The 22,900-nt window shown below is 35.8% G+C and overlaps 1 protein-coding gene across 3 annotated transcripts in view; it reads right to left on the bottom strand.

The window, feature by feature from the left end:
- The window catches only part of PDS5B (PDS5 cohesin associated factor B), a 101,327-nt gene that overhangs the window by 52,990 nt on the left and 25,437 nt on the right, over positions 1 to 22,900 (bottom strand). For all 3 annotated transcript variants that reach the window (XM_048295045.1, XM_048295044.1, XM_048295042.1), the window contains exons 4-9: positions 19,487 to 19,573; positions 19,289 to 19,386; positions 18,063 to 18,189; positions 11,256 to 11,336; positions 9,291 to 9,431; positions 1,558 to 1,673 (exon numbers count right to left, since the gene is read on the bottom strand). In XM_048295045.1, the coding sequence (XP_048151002.1) occupies positions 1,558 to 1,673; positions 9,291 to 9,431; positions 11,256 to 11,336; positions 18,063 to 18,189; positions 19,289 to 19,386; positions 19,487 to 19,573 (650 nt within the window). The remainder of the gene's footprint in view (positions 1 to 1,557; positions 1,674 to 9,290; positions 9,432 to 11,255; positions 11,337 to 18,062; positions 18,190 to 19,288; positions 19,387 to 19,486; positions 19,574 to 22,900) is intronic.

Raw genomic sequence — 22,900 nt, 5'->3', positions numbered from 1 at the left:
TCAAGAAAAAATTCTCATACTCATTTATTAATTCATGTTCTGAACATGAAAAGAAATACCTTCTCCAGGTACACCTTAAAAACTCCCAGACAGACAAAAAAAACTATTTATTAGAAAGATGTGTGATACATTTTAATTCCTTTTCTGTAATGTTACCCATAATTAACCATGAACCATGTATTAGAAACTCAAAATTTTATGACTGTGACATTCATTCCCTCATTATACTGTATGACAGATAACAAACATGCACATCTAGTCTACTACGCATTTCTTTTGAGATGGATCACAGAATAAGATTTCCTTTTGAAAGACTGAATTAAATTAGATGTTTGAAAACTAGTATTTTCTCATTGTTAATTTTCATGTAAGTACTTTTATAACAAAACTGTTGATTTAATTATTTACAGACAACACTTTCAAAATTAAATGCATTTTCAAGCTGTCCTCAAAACACTTGGTTTGAAATAAATTAAAAATGTAATTTTAGAAGACCGTTGCTGTCAAAATGCTTATTTATCAAAAAAATAGATTTTAAGGAATAACTGTTTTAGTAAAAGCCAGGTCAAGAGATTTTTAAGAATGCCTCCTTCGATAACACAGCTATTATAACTTAGTGAAAATCTTCAGAAGTAGTAAATGCATAAATGTGATTCATAACCAGTCGAAAACAGTTATTGTAAATAAACTGCACATAATCACATTGTAAGACAATGAAGCCTTTTCCTCTGTCCCCAATTAGATGTGGTATTTTTTGATGACATTCCATGTTTTAAATAGTTATATACTTTCAAGCAAAATACCTTGCTTCAACTAAGTTTCTTGCACTCTTAAAAGTAGCATTTCCTTGAGGACTCTGATTTTGATATGATTGAATGCTACATTATAAACTATGGCATTTGTAATAAATTCAAGAATTTATCCTCTTTTACTCAAATCAAAAATATTTTCTTCATAGTAGCCTAATTTAAGTTTCTCCTGACTACAAGCTTCAGCTATATTTTCTATCTCAAACTGGCAGAATATTTCAAAAACAAAAGTATGTTTGCAGTATTGTGAATGCTATATACTTTTAAGGTACTCCTACCATAAAAAAATGGTAATGTTTGCAGTATTGTGAATGCTATATACTTTTAAGGTACTCCTACCATAAAAAAAAGTCTTTTTACAAAGACTGTACATAAAAGCCTCAAAAGCAGTTCTAATATCACCTGATACTGAAAATGTCATTTGATGCCATTTTAGAATTATCCATCATCAAACAGTTTCACTTGTGAAGAAATTACAATAAAGTATTCGTTTTTCTTGACAATGGCAATAAAGCTAGTTGAAAAAAATGAACTTTAAGGAGATGATTCGTAAATGTTCATTCTGCAGAATGACAGATGTGGAAGATACATTTTAAATTGCTTTCACATGATCTGTCAGATTTCAGATAAAGCAGCAGGAAGGAATTCACGCTTAGCTGTGTCACTTTAAAAAAAAAAACCAAACCAGCTGAATTTGACTTCACTAAACGTTTTTCCTCCCTAGACAGGGAACTAAACCAGAATATACCTCCCCAGGTAGCACTGCCAAAGTGGTTTGTTTTGAGATGCCAACTCCGAATCCTTCGCCCCAAACATTTTTGCTAGAAGTTTTACAACCTGCAGACGTTCTTCATTGTCATTGCTCTGGAAAATGAACAGATTATTTTAAAATTTAAAAGGAAAACTACCCCAAAAAACAGAGTTCTGTTTTGTGCAGTTTTTCCACTGATACACTTACATATTTCTAGAAATATCACAATACAGATCAGTAGACTTCTCGTGTATACAAACGTCTATCTCAAGACAAAACCCCTTCACTATTTTTTTGAGAAAACAAAATAAAGACAGAGAAAACAAAAAACAAGGTAGAGACAAAAAATGTTGTGACCAAAGCCTGGTGAAAAATATCTATTTTTAACACTTACTTAAAGGTTACTGATTGTTAGGAAATCTGATATGTGTCTGTACAAATTCAGACACAACACAAAACTTACAAAAGTCAGTCTATGCTTTTCTGCACATAAAGGTTTACAGTTCTATAGAACAGTGCTTAATTGCTTAATTAAAAATATTTAGTTAAAAATAACAGTTTCCAGGATACAAGTTTCTAGAGAACATCAGATTAAGTACCCAAGATCTGAGTTCCACAGGATGTGGTCCTGTATTCAAAACTGCTGAGATACAACAGACAGTCTTCCATTTATATTTAATATTAGCCCTAACAATGATAGTGAAAATGTACTGGAGAAGGCCTTGTTTTATCACTGTTTTGCATTACATTCTTTAATACAACACACAGTATGTGAACCTTCATACATACTTCGGAAATGTATGCTACCATATTAGCATGTACTTACTGTTCACCAATTTTTTTCCTTTGCTTATTAAAGAAAAGGGAGAAAACCCAATCGGTTGCAAGAATTCCTTGACAAGGGAGTAGCTAAAATTAATTTATATTAATTAGATATTATTAATCTCTCATTATTACCAGGTTGCTTTCTGGTAAAAGATAAGAACTGTGCAAAATACTGCTTTTTTCTAGCATCTTTGAATTCTTATAAGTTCAGCATCACCTTTTGAACGTGAACAAGAAATAAGAGCACAATAGCTGTCAGAGTTCTTTTATACAACACCACAGTTTGAGACAAACTATTTCTCCTGACTCAATACCATAAAAGGGCTGAAATGTTTGCCAGCAAGTCTTTTTAATTCAGAATCCTAAGAACAGTAAAAGCATTTGTAAAATCATTAAAGTAACAGAGCAAGAAAAATAAGGCTGAATTAATTTCTAACAGTGATATATAACATTACAAAAGACTCATTCTCTTGAATACACTTAAGTATTTGAAGCATTAACAGCAAATCATTAATATTTTTTTGCATTTGACTATTTTTTCCAATTAACATTCAAATTGACATTACTGAAAGCATTCTACAACCACCTCCTCTTAATCTGCAATAAATGATATTGTTTTTTCATAATGAGTTTCAGCCCATTATACTACAAATTCTTATTCTGTGGGCCATGGTTAAGAACTTCTAATTTTTTTTTTTGCCTACATTAGTCCAACCTCCATGATTCATGTCCTATCCACTCCTGCTTAAACAAACAAAACATTAAAAATATTAAGCATCTCTGAATAGTTTTAGATAACCAACACAAACTCAGAGCAAGACACTCCAGAAGGTAGAAGGAAGGAGCTGGGTGGAAGAGCTGGGAGCACACTAAACATTCAACTACTTAATTATAAGCCAGAAATATAGAGGGGAAAAAGACAACCAAACAAAAGAAAACAAACCCACAAAACAACAAAACCCTAAAATATCCTTAATGAATTAGTTGCAGAAGAAGCTTTTGCTGTATCAGCCACTAATCCAAATATAAGAGAACCTACTTGTGTTTCTAGTCCTGTCGTAAAAACAACAAATATTTGTGATTATGGGCCTTGGCATATAATCATTTGGTCCTTTCTAAATTTTGTGCCCTGATGTTGGCTTCCTTGAAACATGGTTATATACACTCCTAGGGGTAACAAAAATAAACCTGTACTTCTTATTGAATGAATGCACTGCTGCTACAGTCTCTCTCCTTTATTCTACTTTAGTCTCCACTCTTTTTCCGAGGGTGAAAAAAAAGGGGTCTCAAACTCTGAAAAAATCTTTATCTTTCTCCATTCTATGAGACATTGTGTACTTGAAGAGTCACACCCTTCACCTCTCAGGGAAATTCAGCACTCTAATAGTGCTCTATCATGACTTGTTAATACAAATTGACACTGAACATGGATATTTTCAGTTCCCCATACATGCCCCCAGCACACAGCCAAAGCTGCTCCTTGGCCTAGACATTTGAGTCTGTCAGTTACAGCAGCTGAAGCCAGTCAGATTGTTACCACTGCTGAGTCCAAAAGAATAGGCAGCACTCAGGATCTGTGGACATTTGGGAATAAGAAGTGGACACATAACCCAAAACTTTTGAAAATTTTAATTCCCATATCCAGGAAGAAAGGCAGCTCCAAAATAAGAAGTCAACCTTTTATTGATTTTATTCATTACATCCTCTTGGTTTAGTAAGACAGTAAGATAAAAGCCCAAATCCCATGACAATTATTTCCAAAACAGTCTATTGATGAGCCTTCCATTCTCCTGAACATTAAAATGTTATTTGCTGTCTGTAACAGAAATTTCTAAAATTCAAATATGAAATTTGAATAAATTTCCTTTTCTGCAGTTTCTTCTACAAGCTGACCTATACAATAATAGTTAGCTCCTTCCTGAACCCATAATGCTTCAGTACTGGATCTCTAAACTCAGCACCTTAAAATGCCAAGATCAGGCACAAATTACTGACCCTCACAGAACAGGTTAAGTTAAATGAATATCAGTGCTCATTCTCCTGTTAATTCCCCAGGCTCCTTTGCAAAATCAGGCAAAAAACCAAATTACTAGTAAGAAGCAACCATGATTTCACATAGCTCTCACAGAGCTTAACAACTGAGTTCTGCCACCTGAGAACACAGGAGCTTTTTCTTTACATAAATCTACAGAGGTGTGGCAGGTTGACCCCAGCCAAAAGCCAAACACTCACCCAGCCCCTCTCTCACTCTCCTCTCCAACACAGAGAGCAAGGGAAGGGAAGAGAAGGAAAGTTAAAAGGCCCACAGATCAAGATAACAAGAGTTTAATAGGTAAAGAAAAAGCTGTGTAGGCAAGCAGAGCAAAAAGAGGATTTCATTCACTACCTGCCATCGGCAGGGAGATGTCCCGGCACCTGCTGGAAAGCAGGGTCTCCACTCGCGAAGTGCACACTTGGGAAGACAAACAGCATGAACACAAACATAATCCTTTCCTCCTCCTTTCCTTGGCCTTTTGTTGCTGAGCCTGTGTCCCCTTTCAAACTTCTGCCCTACTTGGGGGGAGAAGGGGGAGTGGCACAGGGAGAAAGCCTTTACCTGTGTCTTCACTGTTGTACCAAAATGCCAAGGTGCTTGAACACTAGGTGGCCACATCGTTTACATCCCAAATAGTAAGTAGGTTCAACAGTATTACTGAGGCACCTGAACTCTCTCACAAGTTTCATACTAAGAGTCTTTTAACCCCTCTACACATGGTCAAAAACTTATTTGGTCTCTGATGGGAAAGCCTGTGGATTTTACCCCCACTCAGAGAGACAGTCTACAACCCTAAACCCATGAAGATAAACCAGGAGGCTTCCTGACAGAAAGAGTGCAAAAAATGTCATGCAGATGGAGAGCAAGAGATTTGGATCCCCTCAGGTAACGAGTCACAAACTCAAAGATGTTTGTTTACATCCTCAAACACCCATCAGCCACAGAGACTGGGAACAAGGCAGCCCAGTCAACTGGAAGGCAGTGGAGATGGCTCAGTGAAGCTTACTTGGTGGTTAGGGGAAAATCATCATCACTTCATTTTCAAAACATGCCACAAAACCATAGGATCACAGAGTCGTAAAGGTTGGAAAAATAAAATCTTTAAGATTCTTGAGCCCAACCATTAATCAAGCACCACCATGTTTACAAAGAAACTATTACATCCACTTGCCTTCTCCAAACTTCCAGAGATGGTGATTCCACCACTTCCTAAGAAGCCTGTTCCAATTCCTGACAACCCTTTAAGTGAAGAATTTTTGACTAATATCAAATCTAAGCTTCCCCAGGTGCAACTCGAGGTCATTTTCTCTGGTCCAGTCACTTATTACCTGGGAGAAGAGACCGACCCCCCCCATTTCCTACATCCTCCTTTCAGGTTGTTGTACAGTGATAGGGTCTCCCTCGAGCCTCTTTCTCGAGGCTAAATGTTTAGAAGCAAAGAAATAAGGCATTACACAGAAATTCTGTTTCATGTACAGAATATGCAACTAGAGTTAACACTGCTGATACCAGGAGGAATCCATTCAATTTCATGCAGAACTTGCCAATTTTACACCTGAAACCAAGCCTGCACCTCAGCTTTCAAGTGAGCCAGAACACTTGATGTCTTGCTCAGGTAAGTCTACCACAAGTGTACCTCACCTGGCCAAAATCTGTTATCACTTACTGCTTTTGAAGCCAACTAAACAGAAATGTACATTTTCAAGAACACAGAGAAAATTATTCAATTTGTCTTTGTAAAGCACAGATAAAATGACCCATTCCGTGTGTCCAATGCATGCAAAATGAGATCATTCTGGCACATCTCCACAACTCAGTTGTTCAGACAATCACAGCTTTTCTTCAACACTGGACACAAGAGGAAAGTTTTTCACCATGAGGTCAATCAGCCATTGGAACAATCTCCCCAGGGAAACAGTAGATTCCCCGATATAGGACATTTTAAGATCCAGCTAGACAGAGTGCTGGGCCATTTTGTCTAGACTTTGCTTTTGCCAAGAAAATTTTATCTACATCATCCTTGAGGTCCCTTTCAACGTGGTATTCTATGATCATCTGCTAAGGAATAATACAAATCTTAGCAGTAAAGCAGCAATATGACATCTTAGAATACACTAACTGTCCCACTACCTCATAAGCATTACTTGAGTGTTTGCCTCTAGTATTTGCCTTCTATTATCACAACTGTGGATTCAAGAGCCATATCAGATAATTTCATAGCATAAAAGCTGGATGTTCCTGTGAAGCTATGTATTTGATCTAAATACACTTTACAAACTTTTATTTAAATACCTAGTAGTCCATGGTAAGTGAGCTCAGAAGGACAAGGCTCCTTAACTGGGCATACAGAGAGACACAGGACCATGTGCCAAATCCAGCAAAGACAAAATCACTGAGTCAAGCCCTGAATGATATGCAGGGCTCACCAAAGTTGTTAGCTATTGTATCGTTAATTTTAATTAACCTTTATTGAAAAAGACAACTCCTCTCTCCCAATTTTCAGTATGGACTGTCACGCATGATTTTCCTTTACCAGCCACCTGACCCAAGGCCTCATCAAGCTTAACAGGTTTACTGCTGTCCTGTTTCTTTTCACTCAAAGCAACAGAAAAATTGGCTGTCTTCAACCATAAACACTGAGTTTCATTGAAATCACACTCTCTTCTCAACACACTAATGAGCTATTTACCTGGAACTAAATGAAAAGATGTTTGACACTAGCTGCTGCTGTTTACAATAAAGCTAAAGCTATTGTTGGAGTGGAAAGTATTTAATCATCACTGGCAAGTCTGCATACAGAATAAACTTGCGTTGATCTCAGAAAAAAACACAGAGTGACTACATTTCATTAATATTTTAGAACACTTATCTTCAAAATACTCTTCTCACCACAGAAAGATCTTAAAGACCCCTCAACTCATTTAGAGCCATAAAATGATTTGGGTTGGAAGGGACTTCTAAGGACATCCTTCAACTCGCCTGCTGTGGGCAGGAACATCTTCCACTAGACCAGGTTGCTCAAAGCCCCATCCAATATGGCCTTAAACACTTCCAGAGATGAAGCACCAACTTCTCCGGGAAACCAGTTCTAGCATCTCAAAATTTAACCCAGGTGTATCCTATTCCAAATAGAGGTACTTTTTTGCTTCCTTAAAAGATGGATCATTTGACAGCCAATGGGACAAAACAGGCATATATTACATTTTGTTATAAGTAAAATATCAAAACACACACCAGGAGTAAGAAGATGATTACAATGCTTTTGAATAGCTCCAAACTATATTGAGTTCAAGAAGACATCAAGGAATAACAGTAGTAAGAATGTAACTCTAGAAACCTACATATCTCCTGGAAATATTGTTAAACTGGATCTTGCAGACGTCAAGCACTTACCCTTGAGGGTTCAGACCACAGTGAGAACTACACTAAGGATGAAGGAGACAAAGCAACAAAATACATGTACATCATCTGAAAAGAGCACACTAAACAAAGAACAGAAATGCAAACATGAAAAAAATGTGTTGTAAACTAAGAAGTAAAAAGAAAACATGGAAATGCTTAGGGCTGAAATCAGCCAGCTGAATAAAGAGACCAGAAATTCTCCTAGGGTGGGGAAAGAGGGAACAAAACAAAACAAAAAAGACATCAGTATTGAAATCATGAAATATGAGTCAATGAACAAGTAGGATGACAACTGAAGAACCTGCAGATTTCAGGGGACTTAAAGTTGGGAAAGGTACTACAATTATACAGTATGAAAAAGGATATAGCAGCAGGTAAAATCAAATATCCTGAATAACACCTCCAGCAGTACTGTTTTTATTGGGGTGAGAATGATAATTGTTTGCCATATGTAGGAATAGGAATTAAAGGCTGAAAAAGGTCTACTTTGAAGACACAGACAGCAAGCAGTAAATTGAACCCTACTTCTCTCGGAAATGTGAATGGAATGATAAAAGCATTTTTAAAACCCCTCATCCAACAAGTGTAGTATGCCTGCCTAGCAACATTAGGAAAAAGTAATAGGCAGGAACAAGCCACTACGATAATAAATATTACAATACAAAGAGGCCAAAGGTGCTATAAACCTAAAATCTGTCCTCTGTAATAAAAATACATGCTAACTTACAAGTGGCCCATTGCACATTAGCTCTCCAGTTTAGTAACAGATCACATACAAACGTGGTAATACTAATCTAATCACACTCCTCACAGAAACCCTGTGGAATCACAGATAGAATAAAAGCAGTGCAGAATAAAGGGAGAACCAACTGCTATATTGCATTTGTCCAAGTGATGGAGACACTTTGAAAAGGAAGTCAAAAAGAAAAATACCCATTAAAATAAATAGCTAGCATCAGCTGTCGTCCAGACATATGAAGTAAGCCTGAAAAACTGTAAGTCATTGCAGCAATTACTACAAGACATATTGATGCATTCCAGTTCTTTGATTACACCTGCCACAGACCTACTATTTGGACAGAATTGTCAGTATTTATATATTCAAAATATTAGGTCTTTCACTATAAATAATACAGCAAACTCAGAAATAAAACAGGGCAAATTCTCAAGTCATCCAAAAAATGGAGTTATTGCTTAAAAGACACAAGCCAAAACCATCTACCAACCAAATCCCAAATATATACACACATGCACTGTAGGTTAACACATGTGAAGTTAAATTACATTTTTGAGGGTTTTTATGGGTTTTCCTTTAAACAATTCAGAGGAGCTAAATTTTACATATAATTATTTGTTTTATTTGCCAAATAATTTGAAGAACTTGTCATTAAAAAAAAAAAAAAAAACAACAAAATTATGGTCAAAGCATACATGTTTCAAATATATAGAAAGGATAGAAAGTGTTTACCTTAAGTTTGAATTCGAGCTGTGGTAGAACAGAAAGCAAGAGGTGACTGTCAATATTGTATAACTCCAGAATCAAATCAAACACATGCTCTGACAGGTCACTAATTGATGTTTTACCAAGCATGAGGACTTGATTGAAGAACTGGAAAATAAAACAGATTACACATCAACAACAAGAGTATACATGCTCTCTTCTAAATCCTGTGCTAAATCCTAAAACATTTAATCACTTTTCATCCTACAACATTAATTTCACTACCAAAAAAAAAGGAATGGAGGGTAGCACACACAGATCAGAATTCCGTAGCAGAAGTCTTAAAATATCGTCTCATATGAAGTATTATACATAAAGGAAAACACATTAAATGTGATGTTTACCCCCGCACGCCTACAAATAATTTAAGAAACATAACTTTAAAGGAGCTTCAGTGCATCACATCTTATTATAAAAAGACTATATTCGGAGTTATTTCACTATTGAGAACCATCATTTCAAAAGTATTCTAACATTTAAAGCAAGGCTGAAACAACTGGCTAATTACTACACTACACATCTGACAGGTTAAGGAGTTGAAAGTAAAAGCATAGGAATTAATAACTGATTGTTCCAGAATTTGTATTTACAAGCAGCATAATGCAACTGTAAAGCAATTATTTCCTTCTTGGTAAACTTGACATATTTGAGGGAAACTTCACACTTCTCATTAAAGAAAATATTTCTGCACTATTTTCAACTTCGTCCTCTCAGATGGGTAAGAAGCAACTGAAGAGTAAGATATATATATATATATATATATATATAAAAAACATAGTTCATCTTATTGTAAGTTAAAGATTGTCTTGAAGAAATGTTTTGCTTTTCTGGATTCAGCGTTGCCTGAATGTATGAAATCCTGGTTAGAAAGCTAACTGATACTGTGTTTTTAATGTATTTCAAGAAAGAAAATTTTCAAAACCGCATAATAGTTCTCCCTTGTGGGAAACAAATAAAAGAAGACTCCATGTGCATCCTTCCCATTAAAGGAAGATTCTTATTGTACAGACTTCCTCAAAACTCAGAAAATGTCACCCAGTTTGTAATCTAACCTTACAGATGAACAGCATTAAAAACACATTCCTATGTAGCAACACCTTCCCAAATGGCAGGTCTGAAGTAAGAGTTTTTATTGAGGATTTTTTAAAATTTTAGGAGGTACCCACTTTCTAAGTGTTACAAGTCTGAAAGTAACAGAAAGCATTGAAGGTTTTCTATTGTTTTCAAGCTCCTGAGGTTTTGGATAGATGCCATAAGACCAGCTAAATCCTCAACTGCTTAAAAAAGAAAAAGTGTTATATTTTTTTCTATCACACAATTCAAGTTAGAGCATACTTCTCTCTGATCTTTACTTCCCCTCATCCCTCTTCTATTACAGTGTCTATGATGTCTACATTCAACTCTGCTATAATTCTCAATCCACTTGTTTTCTTCTTTACTATCCTTAGATTGTTTCCTCTTCTACTTCTGTGATAACAGCATTAAAATTCTGTTCTATCTTCAATTCTCTTAGCTCTGAATAGCCTTACCTCCTCCCTAAAAGATGAATTTTGCTACAGAAACAATGCATTTATATATTTTTATCAGAACAATATATATAAATACACTTTTATTATTCACTTTTAGAGTGACTTCCCATGACTCTAAGGATTCAATCTCAAGGTCTTTCAAGACAGTAGAAAGGAAATTATCCACTGCATTTCACAAATCACAAGTATTAAGTACTTAGTAGTTTCTATATGGCAACGAATTAGACTCAAAAGGACAGGTTATGCAGCGCTTCATTAATACAATCATTCTCTCAAAGAAAATTCACAACCCATAAAAAGTTATTTTTCAGCCCTGTTTGACAGTGTGCAATTCATTCTTTTTATAACACACTTCAGTTACAGAAAGTATTGATTTCCATATTTGTTTGCAGGCTTCACTTACATTAGTAATGTATGGTTCAATTGCTTGTGCTGTCCTCTTCAGTAAAGCCTTTGCCAAATCATAGGCTTGCTTGTTTAAATTCTGGGGGAAAAACAAACAAATGAAAAACCAGAAGAATTATAAGCATATGCATTAATCTAAAAACAAATCCAAGAATTAAAAGCCATCATGTACTGGTAAATGCATTAAGGAAATAGCCTGTTCTTTTCGTATTTTCAGTAATAAAGATAATATAGTAAAAACAAAGCTACTCCAAACAAAGCTTTGTAGTCTCCACTGGTACTACTGAGAAAAAGAAAAAAAACCTCTTTCCTGGCAAATGAAGGCTTACTTTTCAGTTGTACATCTAAAACTGATGCTCAGTGAACTCAGTGTCTGCATTTTACTGCTCCTCTTTATCAGTTTCCCCAAAAATCAGGAAAGTGATACAAAGCAACACTGAGGCATTTATAGTCACCACAGAAATAAGACTCTGAACAGGAATACAGAAAGTGCAATTCTGTCCTTGCATCAAGCACCCACCTGTGCACCACCACCAAAGGCTCTGCATCATACCATGCAAAGATACTCAGTCTGTTGTCTGAGACGTCAGAGAAAAAAACTCTAGAACTTCAGTTTACAGGAAAAAAACCCCTAAACTAATACAAAAAATTTTAAAAATGTACCCCCCTCTTCAACATTCCTATCTTTCCATTTGTCTAATTGGGTTATTGCTCTATCATTGTTTTCTCCCTTTCCCTGCCCATATTCTCCATGCTCTAGTTGTTACACCCTTTCTCCAATTTCTACATCACAGTCATTTTTCAAAAATTTTCAGAAGAAAATGCAACTCAGCCCTTGTGACACCCGCCGCAGAGTTAACACACAGAAGAATGAAGAAAAAAGTCTTCAATACACAAGAATATGTAGTATTTTAACAGCTAAGAAAACTCTATAAAAATACAGCTCCCATAATTTTTATTAGTCTTTGCAATTTAAAAAACCCCCAGTATATTCAATTTATAATTCAACAGTAAAAAGGGGCAGTTTATGGTTGCCTTTTTAAAATATTTTTCACCATAAAAGGAAGAGAACTTCTTTTAGCACAATAAAAAGCAAACACAAGATGTATTGCCACATCCAGGGTACTTCTTTACCTGGATACACTTGGCTCTTTAGAGTTGTCTTAACGAAAGCAAGGATTTGCGAGGATATGGAGAGTACTGTCTGAAATTTAAAAAGTCTCTCTAGAACTATAGGCTTCTAAACAGCAGTGGGAACAGATTAACATTTTCTGATAATATCAAACTGAAAAAGCCTTTGACTTGCCTAGTGATAGAACTAAGTCAGGTGACTGAACTTGAAACACTACAAAGACTCATGCCTGAAGTACCTGTTTTACTCAAAGCCAATACAGAAGGTGACTAAAAATTCCAATTCTGGAAAGATACCTTAATATTTTAAATACTTTTGTCTTTTTACAAAACTGTACAGTTGTTCCATGTCCCAGAAAAGAGAAGACACTGCATGCTGGATTGTTCTCTATGGTCACAAGACAAAAAAGGTATTTCCACCAGTAGCATTTGTTTTCTGTTATTCAGAGTTGTAATAATTCAGGAAATAAAAGGCACAAGTAACTATAATAAGGAATGTATGCCACTTGCAATTCTTGTTCTGATCCTTCTTGACTTCACCATTCACCTTCACCAAAATAAAGAAAACCACTTTCACCTGGGTAAGAGGGAACTCTGGATCATGAGCAATATCTGATTTAGTATAAAACAAGTCTATACAGCAGACCTAGCACAGCAGAGTTCCAAAAGTCAGATCTGTTCTGATTCACATTAATTAGAGTTTCAGCTTGTATCTTTTGCACAGCAGTTCACTTCAAAACTTAATGTTTCCCAAGATAAATGCTAGAAGTAGCTATTTGCAACCCTGAGTAAGAAGGAAGTGTAATGCAAATATCTATCAAAAAAAAGCTCTAAAGAGGAAAAATTAGTCTAGAGCACAATGGGCTAAGGAAAGTTAGCTATTTTTTTCATGCCTCAGGTACTTGATTTAATAGTGCCAATAGTCATGACCCTCAAATGTCCAGAGGCCCTACTTTCTGGAAATAACGATATTAAGGTAGTCTTGAAAGCACACGAGAGTTTTCTCCTCATTTTCCAGCTTCAGGATAAAAGCAGAAACAAGCAAAAGTGGCACTGCCTTAGTTAAAATGAAAACAAAAGCAGCCCAGCCATTACCAAGTAGGTTCAAAGATCTTTTACAGAACCTAACCTATCCTTCTGACTAATTCAACAGTCACAAAGATATCTTAAACTTCTTCTCTTGAACGAGAAATTTTAAAAGGATAACACCTAATTTAACAAATTTCTTCTCTGTTTTTAGAGAAGCTCTTCAGCCATTATCCTCTCTGCAATCTTTCCATGTGTTCGGAAAGAAAATTGACATGTATTTCAAGATCTTTTAAAGATTTAAGAAAGACCTCATGACAGGGACAATTATCTTAATCAGGATGCCTTTAGGAGCGTGTAAGCATCCAGTAGGCATAAGGTTTTTAGAGTCCTGAATGGGGTAGAAACAAAGTCATCAGCTGGCAACACTGTTTAAAGTAATCATTAGCAATTACTACATCTTGAAGGGAAAAAACAAAATAAATACTGATTTATAAGGGCAAACTAAAGAACACCCCTGAAAAGGCAGAACACAAATATTCTGCAAGATAACTGAGGTTACATTTAACATCTGAACCAGACTTTTGCCCTGAAAACTCCAGTTTTCTTTCATAAAAGAGTGTTCATAAACATTCACATTTTTAAAAACCTTGGGAGACCTCCAGCAATAACATCTGAATAGAGACTATCTTGGTCAACCATAAGTTCTCTCCTTTGTCTCAATTTCTACCATGATTTTTAGGCATTTGTTGCTGGTATTTCAGGCTTTTTATACTTTGGGAAGACATTAACAGTATTGCCAACTCATTTTTCATACCTGCTTTTCTCTAGAATGTTTGACAAACCTCTACTTTTTGACAGAAGCAGCAGCGGCGGCAATCTCTCTGACAGCATGGCACAGACGTTTTTGTATTTATATAGACCATATTCTCCAGCGGAGTAGCCACAGAGCTGAAATCATTTGTTCTTGTACAATGGGGTCAGAAGTGATGGAAATTCAGACCCATTTGACTTTTTCTCTATTATTTTTTTCCAGTTACCTCTCAATAACCAATTTAATACAGATTAAAAAAAGAGAGTGAAATAACTTGTACCCATCCCCTGAAAAAAATTAAAAAGGGCAACAGAAAACAAATGCATGTCCCTTAATTTTTCTTTACAGAAGATGACTAAGCTAGCACCAATCCAGCCTTTCTTTTCTAACTTTAGGAGGAAAATCAAATGTTAAGTCTGTATCTAGTGCAAATATTCCTGAAAAGCATACATTTTAAAATATTCTTTTCTTGGAATTTGAAAAGAGTCTTCAGTTTTATTCTTATTACCAAAGGCACAGCAGTTGAATTAGTATCCAACAGCCCCAGACAGAACAGTTCCAAGAGAGTCTCTTATTCTGCTAGGGAAGGTAAACAGATTCTTAAGGACGGCTGACAAAGAAAAAGCTCAGCTGAAGTGTTGCCAAGATAGATAACACTAAATATTAAGCAAATTCCTAGTAGAGACAGCTAAGAATTTAATTGTCAATATAATTTTTTTCTAAAACATAGGCACATAAAGCATGTGGGATGTGCAATGTGGGATTCCCTGTAGCAGTCCAGAGGCTAAAAACTGAACACTGGCAAACACCCAAGGAAATCAAGTACAATTTGCCTTCCAACACATTGCACAAACAGTAAATTGTTTGCAGGTCTGCCATAAAAGTTTTATAGTATAAAAAGACCATTAAAGGGAAAGGAAAACTATTAATTTTTCTTGCCTTTTCATACTGACTACCTCTTCCCATGCTTCTAGGTCTTATCTGGGTTTAGGTCAGTTAATTTCATTCCCTCTTAATATAATCCTATGAAAATAATTTCAGTAGAGGTGATAGAAGAGAAACTACAAAAGGAAAAAAACAATTCAGCATCAAAATTAGGAGTTAAGCACATGGTCAGACAAGTTAAGCTTGCCGTTTTATTGGCTTATCTGACAGCTGTACTAGTCAAGCAAGCCTGTGCACACTCCAGCATGCCTCTTTTGTGACATTGGTGTCAGCTGCTTTCATTCCGGTTTACATTAGTATGGCTTTTATCCTGACCAAGTCAGATGGATGACAAACTCAAGGGAGATAGAGTAGTTTAGAGTTGTCACTACTTCAGCAACTACTTATTATGGTATACAGACATTTGATAATACATCATGAGCCCAGTGTATGCTCCTTATGTCCAAGTTTTTGCAGTCATCCTGCAAACGCCATTGCTTTTTACACTTACTACTCAGGACTATGGACCATATCTATTTTTCATCTTTGGAAAAATATTGTCTTGGTTTAAGGTGCAGTAGTATAAAAATAACCTTTTGTAAACTGCTCAACTAATTACTACATCTCTTAAAAATATTCATGTAATTTTTGCATCAAGCTGTCTAATGTTGAATTTCAGCCACTGGAGCTTAGCATCCAGGATCCAAAACTAAAGGAGCTGTTTGAACCTTCTGTTCCCAACACATACTTACAGACCACAGGTTAGATAAATTAAACAGACTGAGATTTGAGGAGCTCAGTCTTTTTTTACCCAATACAACTCTTTTCTATAATACAGCCACTCAGTTCACAAGGCCACTACACATTCCCTCTTATACACAACCTTCCTTCCGGGCATACTAAAACCACACCACTTGCCTGTGTCACTTTCTACAGATATAATTATTTTATCTTCAACAATCTCTCAATCTGATCAGCTTCAAACCTGAGCTAGAAGCAGATCTATCTTCCTTCCACTCCATCAAAAATATTGTTTGGTCCCTAGGAAATCTGGGGATTCCCTACTGACCATTACACCAATGTCTGCCATTATGCCATTTTTGGTGACCACTCTGATTATTCAATTTCCCTTTTCCACAGCCCACACAGCTGAACAGTGAGGTCACCCAAGACACAGGGCTTTTTTTATGGTGGACCTAATCCTTACTCTCCTTCTAGTTTTGTGCTTAATGAAAGAGTGGAAAAATTCTCAACTCTGAATTCATTACACTTTTCCAACCTGACATCAGCAGCCACAGAAAGTAGTCAGAGGACCAAAATTTTAAATAAACACTATGTGGAGATTTTGAGATGAAACGGAAAAATATTAGAAGCTCCTTTCCATTAGTATGGAAAAAAAATAAAACAAAGGTAAATGTACTCAGAATACAGTCTGACATCATGTAAGTATTTCAGTTAGAAAGCAGGCTATAAATGAGCATCCTATCTAAAAAGAGACTTCAATTAAAAGCAGCAGAAAATGCAAACCCCCAAATACATTATCCTTATTAAAATATTCAGTCAGTAATTTTAAATCCACCATGAAACAGAATTATTTTAATGCTACAGACATCCTTACAGGATGCAAATTCTTCAACTCAAAGTCAATTTATTAAACATGAAACATAAAAATAGTACAGTCAAATCAAGATGAACACAGATGACACAATGAAACAATAGATTCTTAATAACTGAGAAAACACAAACTGAAGTATTTTGCATAGTCTTGCTTTTGTTTTTTGTATTCCAAACCTTTCCTTCGTAAATTTGGACTTTAGCCACACAAATTTCAGTCTAGTCCTGGCACAGAAGTATTAGACTCCTTGAAGGACACAGCTAAAACATTTCCAGTGGTGAAAAAACATTACTGATCTATACTAAGCATTTAGTCTTTCACTGTCAATATAAAAATAATTTATGTGCTATTTATTTACTGAAATTGATGGCTTGTAGAAAAGGCACACTAGTAGGCATTCCAAAGCATCTCTCAGTTAGCAACTACTTAACCTTACACTTTTCAGAAACTACAATAGTTAGCACTTTCCTGAATTTAGTTTAAGGAAAAAAAAAACAAAAAAAGGTAATAGAAGTGTCCAAAATACAGCTAAAGATACATTCCCCAGAATCTTTTTTTGTCATACACAACTTACAATTGAGTAGCCCACGAGATTTCAGTAGGACACAGTTAGTTTCCTGAACTAAAAAGTCAGACTTCCGTGCTTTTTAAACATTTAAGTTTCACAACATATGCACAGTTCTGAAGTTTTTCCTTTAGTTCATCTACAGTAGACTTTTTTTTTAACATGACATTATTCATTAAGGTTAGACAGCCATTCCTTGGGCTCTTTAGAAACCACTATTTCTGCACACAGTTTTAATTCTATGGCTGCATCAGAAACATACCAATAACACCAAGCCAACATTTCTGAAACACAACAGAGCCAATAACAAATCAGCAGTCATAACAACTTTTTCCCTCCCACTTAGGGCAGCACCTTAGTTTGAACTGCTGATACAGCACTACATGAATTAAAAACTTTCCAAAGGATATATGTAACTTCTCTATTCCATTCTACTGACACTGATGGCATATAAAAAAAACCTGTGTTTAAATTTGTATGACATTTAACCTTTTAGACTACTGTGATCACTGATCCTTGGCTTATGGCAGGTATATCAGAGCAATGAAACTTGACTGAATTTTCTGGCTATTAAAATTACTTGTTTGCTAAAAGAAATCCAGATAATACAAAGACATTTGCCACAGCCATCCTCCTAATGAGATCTACATGTCTGAACACATACATCCAAGAAATCACAATTACAAAAAAACCAATAGAACAAAACAAAACATAAGCCACTAAGTCTTACCTTATGTGCTGGCACTAGGTTAACTAACACTGTATCCAAAAGTTCCTGTGACACCGTATCTCCCTCACAAATGATAGAGCTCATTAGATCAACCATGTGCATGTGTACTTTTTGGTTATGACCGTTGCTGAAATTAAAAACAAGAATTCTTAGTGTAATATCTATATAAAGTACAACTTCTGTTCAGAGTACTCCCTTGTGGTGATGCCAAAAAACAAGGAATAAAATAAGCAAATCACAAGTTCTCTTATAAATCAATTCCCTGATTGCATATACCATCCTTGAATTTCATGCTCTCCTCATTCACCTACTGTAGTAAGAGGACTGTATCTCTCCGTATCATGAAAAGACAGTGTATTAGAACATCTCTCTGCTCTACTCAGCACTGGGGAGACTTCCTCTGGAGTGCTGTGTCCAGTTCTGGGCTTCCCAGCACAAAAGGGACACACATACCCTGGACTCAGTCCAGCAAAGGTTCATAAAGATGATTAAGGGCGTGGAGCTGCACTCATGGAAGGAGGGGCTGAGAGAACTGACATCTTTTTTTAGCCTTGAGAAGAGATAGCTTAGGAAATAACTTATCATTAAGTCTAAATACCTGATATTGGGAGTAGAGAAGACAGGGCAAGACTGTGTTAACACCACACACTCAGTGGTGTCCAGTCAGAGAACAAGAGGTAATGGGCACAGGGTGAAATACAAAACATACCATTTAAACATAAGACACTTTTCAAGTAAAAGCGTGATTGATTACTAGAAGGTTGCCCAAAGAGTCTCTTCATTCTTGGAGATGCCCAAAATCCAACTGGCTACAGTTCTGGGCAATCTGCTCAAGCTGACCTGGTTTGAGCAAATGGAAAAGACTAGACTACCTCTAGCAATGCCTTCCAGTGTCTACTACTTTCTGACTCATGTCTTTACAGCAATAATCCTCCAAATTCCTTAGAATTGCATATTAGACCATTCAATTTCAAGAACAAAATAAAATTAATGCAGTAAATGACAACCAAAGTTTCTTAGGAAAAAAAGATGATGTGTAGTGTGTCTTGCTTCATTAGAACAGAAAAAACTGACAGAACATTGTATTTATACTGCTACCTTTAGTTAAACTGAATTACGAAATTACTAAGCTCATTAATGCTAAAAGTCACACTGAACAGCTTTACTAGAAGCAACTGACTTTAATCATGCAATAACATATTGTAATTGGGGGTGACAATACTTACTTTATTACTGAAAACAGCGTTCTATACAGTTGTGTAAAAATCTCATTGCTGTCCTCTAATTCAAAGCATATGTTATAGGACTTGACCCAAGCAATGTTCTGATTTGGAACAGGAAAAAAAATAAAAGGAGTAGTTAATACAAGATTAAATTGAAAGATTACATTTAACAGTTACTATGAAATAAGTTACAAAGCTTACCTCAAGCAAATAAAAATATCGATTAAACTGGGGGCTTTTTGTATCTTCTAAACCTTTAAGTTGCCTTGTTATGAACATAAATATATCCTGAAAAGAAAGAAGTGCTAGTTATTCAATCAACTGCAATTAAACCTTCAAAATAAAATAATTACCTTTTTAAGTTACTAGTATTATTCAGTCACTACAAAATACGCAGCAATGACAGACATTATTTCACTATCCAAAAGAAGATCATCTACAAAAGCATCATGGAAAATGTCAAGGAGTAATTTTAAAATACTTCACGTTTCTTTAAAGGGTTGAAAAAGTAACCTTTTCCTAAGGGAACAAATGTTTTCCATTTCCAAAGAAAAGCACTCAACTTGACAAACACAGCTGCAACTGGCTGGCATGCTGCAGAAGTCAAGAGATTATTATTCAGCAGGACAATGAATTGAATATTTTTATTTCATATTACAATGAGTTTCAAAAGAAGGGGAAAATAGCAGTAGGCAACTACACCTTTCCTAAGAGTGTTATTATATGTTCACTCTGTATTCTTTGTGCATTTCTCAAGTCATCATGATATTGACACAGATCACATCTCTTGCAAAAACTAATAAACCAAGTTCCTCCTGCTTCCTCTATAAACTTTCACCACCAGAAGACTCCTTCAGAAAAAAGTCTCACACAGAGTAAATTGAAGCAGGTTAGAAGGAACATATAGTCAATTATGAACAGAATGTAAACATGCAAGAAGGTATCTTTTAAATGTTTTTTACATTCAGATAATTAACAGCTAGAAATTCACAACTGCTATATTAAATCAAAATATTTAGAAATAAGTATCACCAGAAACACGGTTCACAGCCTCAACTGTATCTATGTTTCATCTAACAATCTAGGTGTAAATCAAATAAATTCCAAAAGGTATAAAGTTGCCATAATAAATACAAGAAAGCCTTACTGTTAATCCTGAAAAAAGTACCCTAGAAATAGTCCATAAAGTTTTTCTGTAACATTTTCAAAATTACTGTTTTCCCCTAAGTCCCCCAATAATAATGCACAGACAAAAGATAAGAATGGGGCTCCTTTTTTTTCCTAAGACTATAACCACAAAATCCAGCCTTAACCATTAAGCTAAACACTTACTATGGTTCTAGGTAAAACCAAGAACTAGATTACATGTGACATCACCACCTCTTGGCAAAGAAGCACAGCAAATACACTCTTCAGAGATACAGCTACATTGATGTTTTAAATCAGATCGAGACTGCGATTTTGAAGTGTTAAGGATGATCAGAAGGATCACTGGTTCACACTTCAGATCCCTTACAGAGCACACAATCTAGACTCATTAGCTGAAGTTAAACCTACAGACAAAGGACGTATCTCATGGTCTCCAACCACTCAGGGGCATACAGTCCCCAGGCAAAAGCCCATCTGAAGAATCCCTCCTTTAAAAACTAGTGCTGAACACTAGCAGGTCATCACTCCCCACCCAAAATGAGTGCTGTCTTACGGAAAACCAGTACACTGGAAGGTTCTGTAAAGTTTAGAAGACATACAAACTGAGTTTCAGGGAAGAGTAAGAATCAATTAAGAGGGCATGTGACAGACTGAACAATGCCAAACATAACAACTACTTAATCTCAGAACCCATGTTCTATGCTAATTATTTCTGTTAAGCTTTACTTGTAGAGGTAAATCTCAATCAGTTCCTTTAACCAAGTATCTTACTTTTTATCCTATAGCTCAGTATGTAATACTTACCGACAGAATGGGATTCAAAGACCCTACTAATTTTCCAAAGAAAGTTCTCATCACTGTGCTGTATACAGCTGTAGACATTAATGAATAGCATACATGTACAGTAAGTCCAACACCTGAATGCTTCAAATAACAGCATGGTTTGACAAAATAAGCATTTACTCCTAAACTATTTTTTCCTACTCCCATTTTAAAGAAAGCAAGATAGACTAGACTCAGAATTACTCACTAATTTTTAATATATCATGTCTTATGACCAAACGTTTTTCTCTTTAAGCACAGTTTCCCTTTTTTAAGCACATATAACATACTATTTGGACATGCATTTATAAATTCAAAACACAGGCTGCAGCCTGTGTTAAAATAAACTTTGGCTGCAGCTAAAAAATTGCAATACTTTCACAACCGGACAATATGTTTTCACATCAGACTGCATAAAGCAAGTCTACATTAGAATCCAGACTCTAAAAACCGAAGCGCTTACACTTCAACTTCAGAGAAAATATTTCTTTATTTTTGTGGATTGCTGTCTTGATGCCAATGAACTATACAAAGGCTTCAGTAATCATCACAGCCATGGCTCTCACCAGAGAACACCTTCAGATAATTAAAGTTCTGCCACCATACACACTTTTTAACATCTCCATTTCAGCAAAGACAGACAGACAGTCCTTCTGTTCCAGTCATTTTCAATTGACACATATAAGCAATTAGATTATCTTCCCACCAAAAAATTGTATTTGGGTTCTAAGTTTTACACGGACTGAGGAGGGCTCCAAGTTAGAAGTTTATAGATCCCAGAAGAGCAGACCTACTCTAGCTCTGTCTTTATTCTACTCATGGCATTTTCCACCCCTGTTATCAAAGCTCTTTCAACGATCAACAAGGAATGTAAGATTTATACTCATGATACACATAAAAGAGGGGAACCTGAGATACTGATCCCTTCCCTCAGCATCTCACTTGCACAATATGTAAGTTAGAAAGAGATCTGCTGAGTCTGAAGCAAGGGCAAAACCTTAAATCTTAAATCTTTTCCTGCCAAGAAATTAGTATTTTTCAGCACTCCCCTCTGCCATTTTTAGCTTTGGTGCTAAACATACAAGAAGAGACAAGAAGGCAGTATGGATTTGATATTAAATAGTGGGTAAAAATAGTGCCAAAATATAACCCAAGAGGAAGCATTCTTCCTCTTACCTCTGTCATAAAGTGGAGGGAACTCTTCGACATTTCTATCAGAGCTTGTCCTGCAACCACAAAAGCTGTGTTCAGAGGAAACGGGTTTGCAAAAAACCTACCCCAGTAGCCCTAGGCAAAGGTTGCTATTGTTTGGCTTTTCTTTATTTTTCCAAATGTGTTTAGAAAACTGCATCAAGAAACTGAATTCTGAAATCCACACAGATTACAGAACTCAATGCTGGCAGTGGAAGTCCCTCATCCATTTAGAGCTCTGTCCAAGCAGTGGCTGTAGTATTCTTATACTTCAGGTATGAGATGAGTACTGCAAACCTTCCAATACTGTACACTATGAAATCCAAAGCTTAGTAGCATTTGGTAGCTCAAATACTGTAAGGAGGAGGTTAGTTTGCCCAACTCAGAAAGAGAGAAATTAAAACTCTAAGCCTAACAAGCAAATGAAAACATATACTCAAAACTGAAGTAGAA

Source organism: Corvus hawaiiensis, chromosome 2 (genome assembly GCF_020740725.1).
Source record: "Corvus hawaiiensis isolate bCorHaw1 chromosome 2, bCorHaw1.pri.cur, whole genome shotgun sequence".
In the NCBI taxonomy this organism is placed as follows: domain Eukaryota; kingdom Metazoa; phylum Chordata; class Aves; order Passeriformes; family Corvidae; genus Corvus; species Corvus hawaiiensis.
The sequence above is the reverse complement of the archived record's forward strand: the minus strand, read 5'-3'. Positions and strand labels throughout refer to the sequence as shown.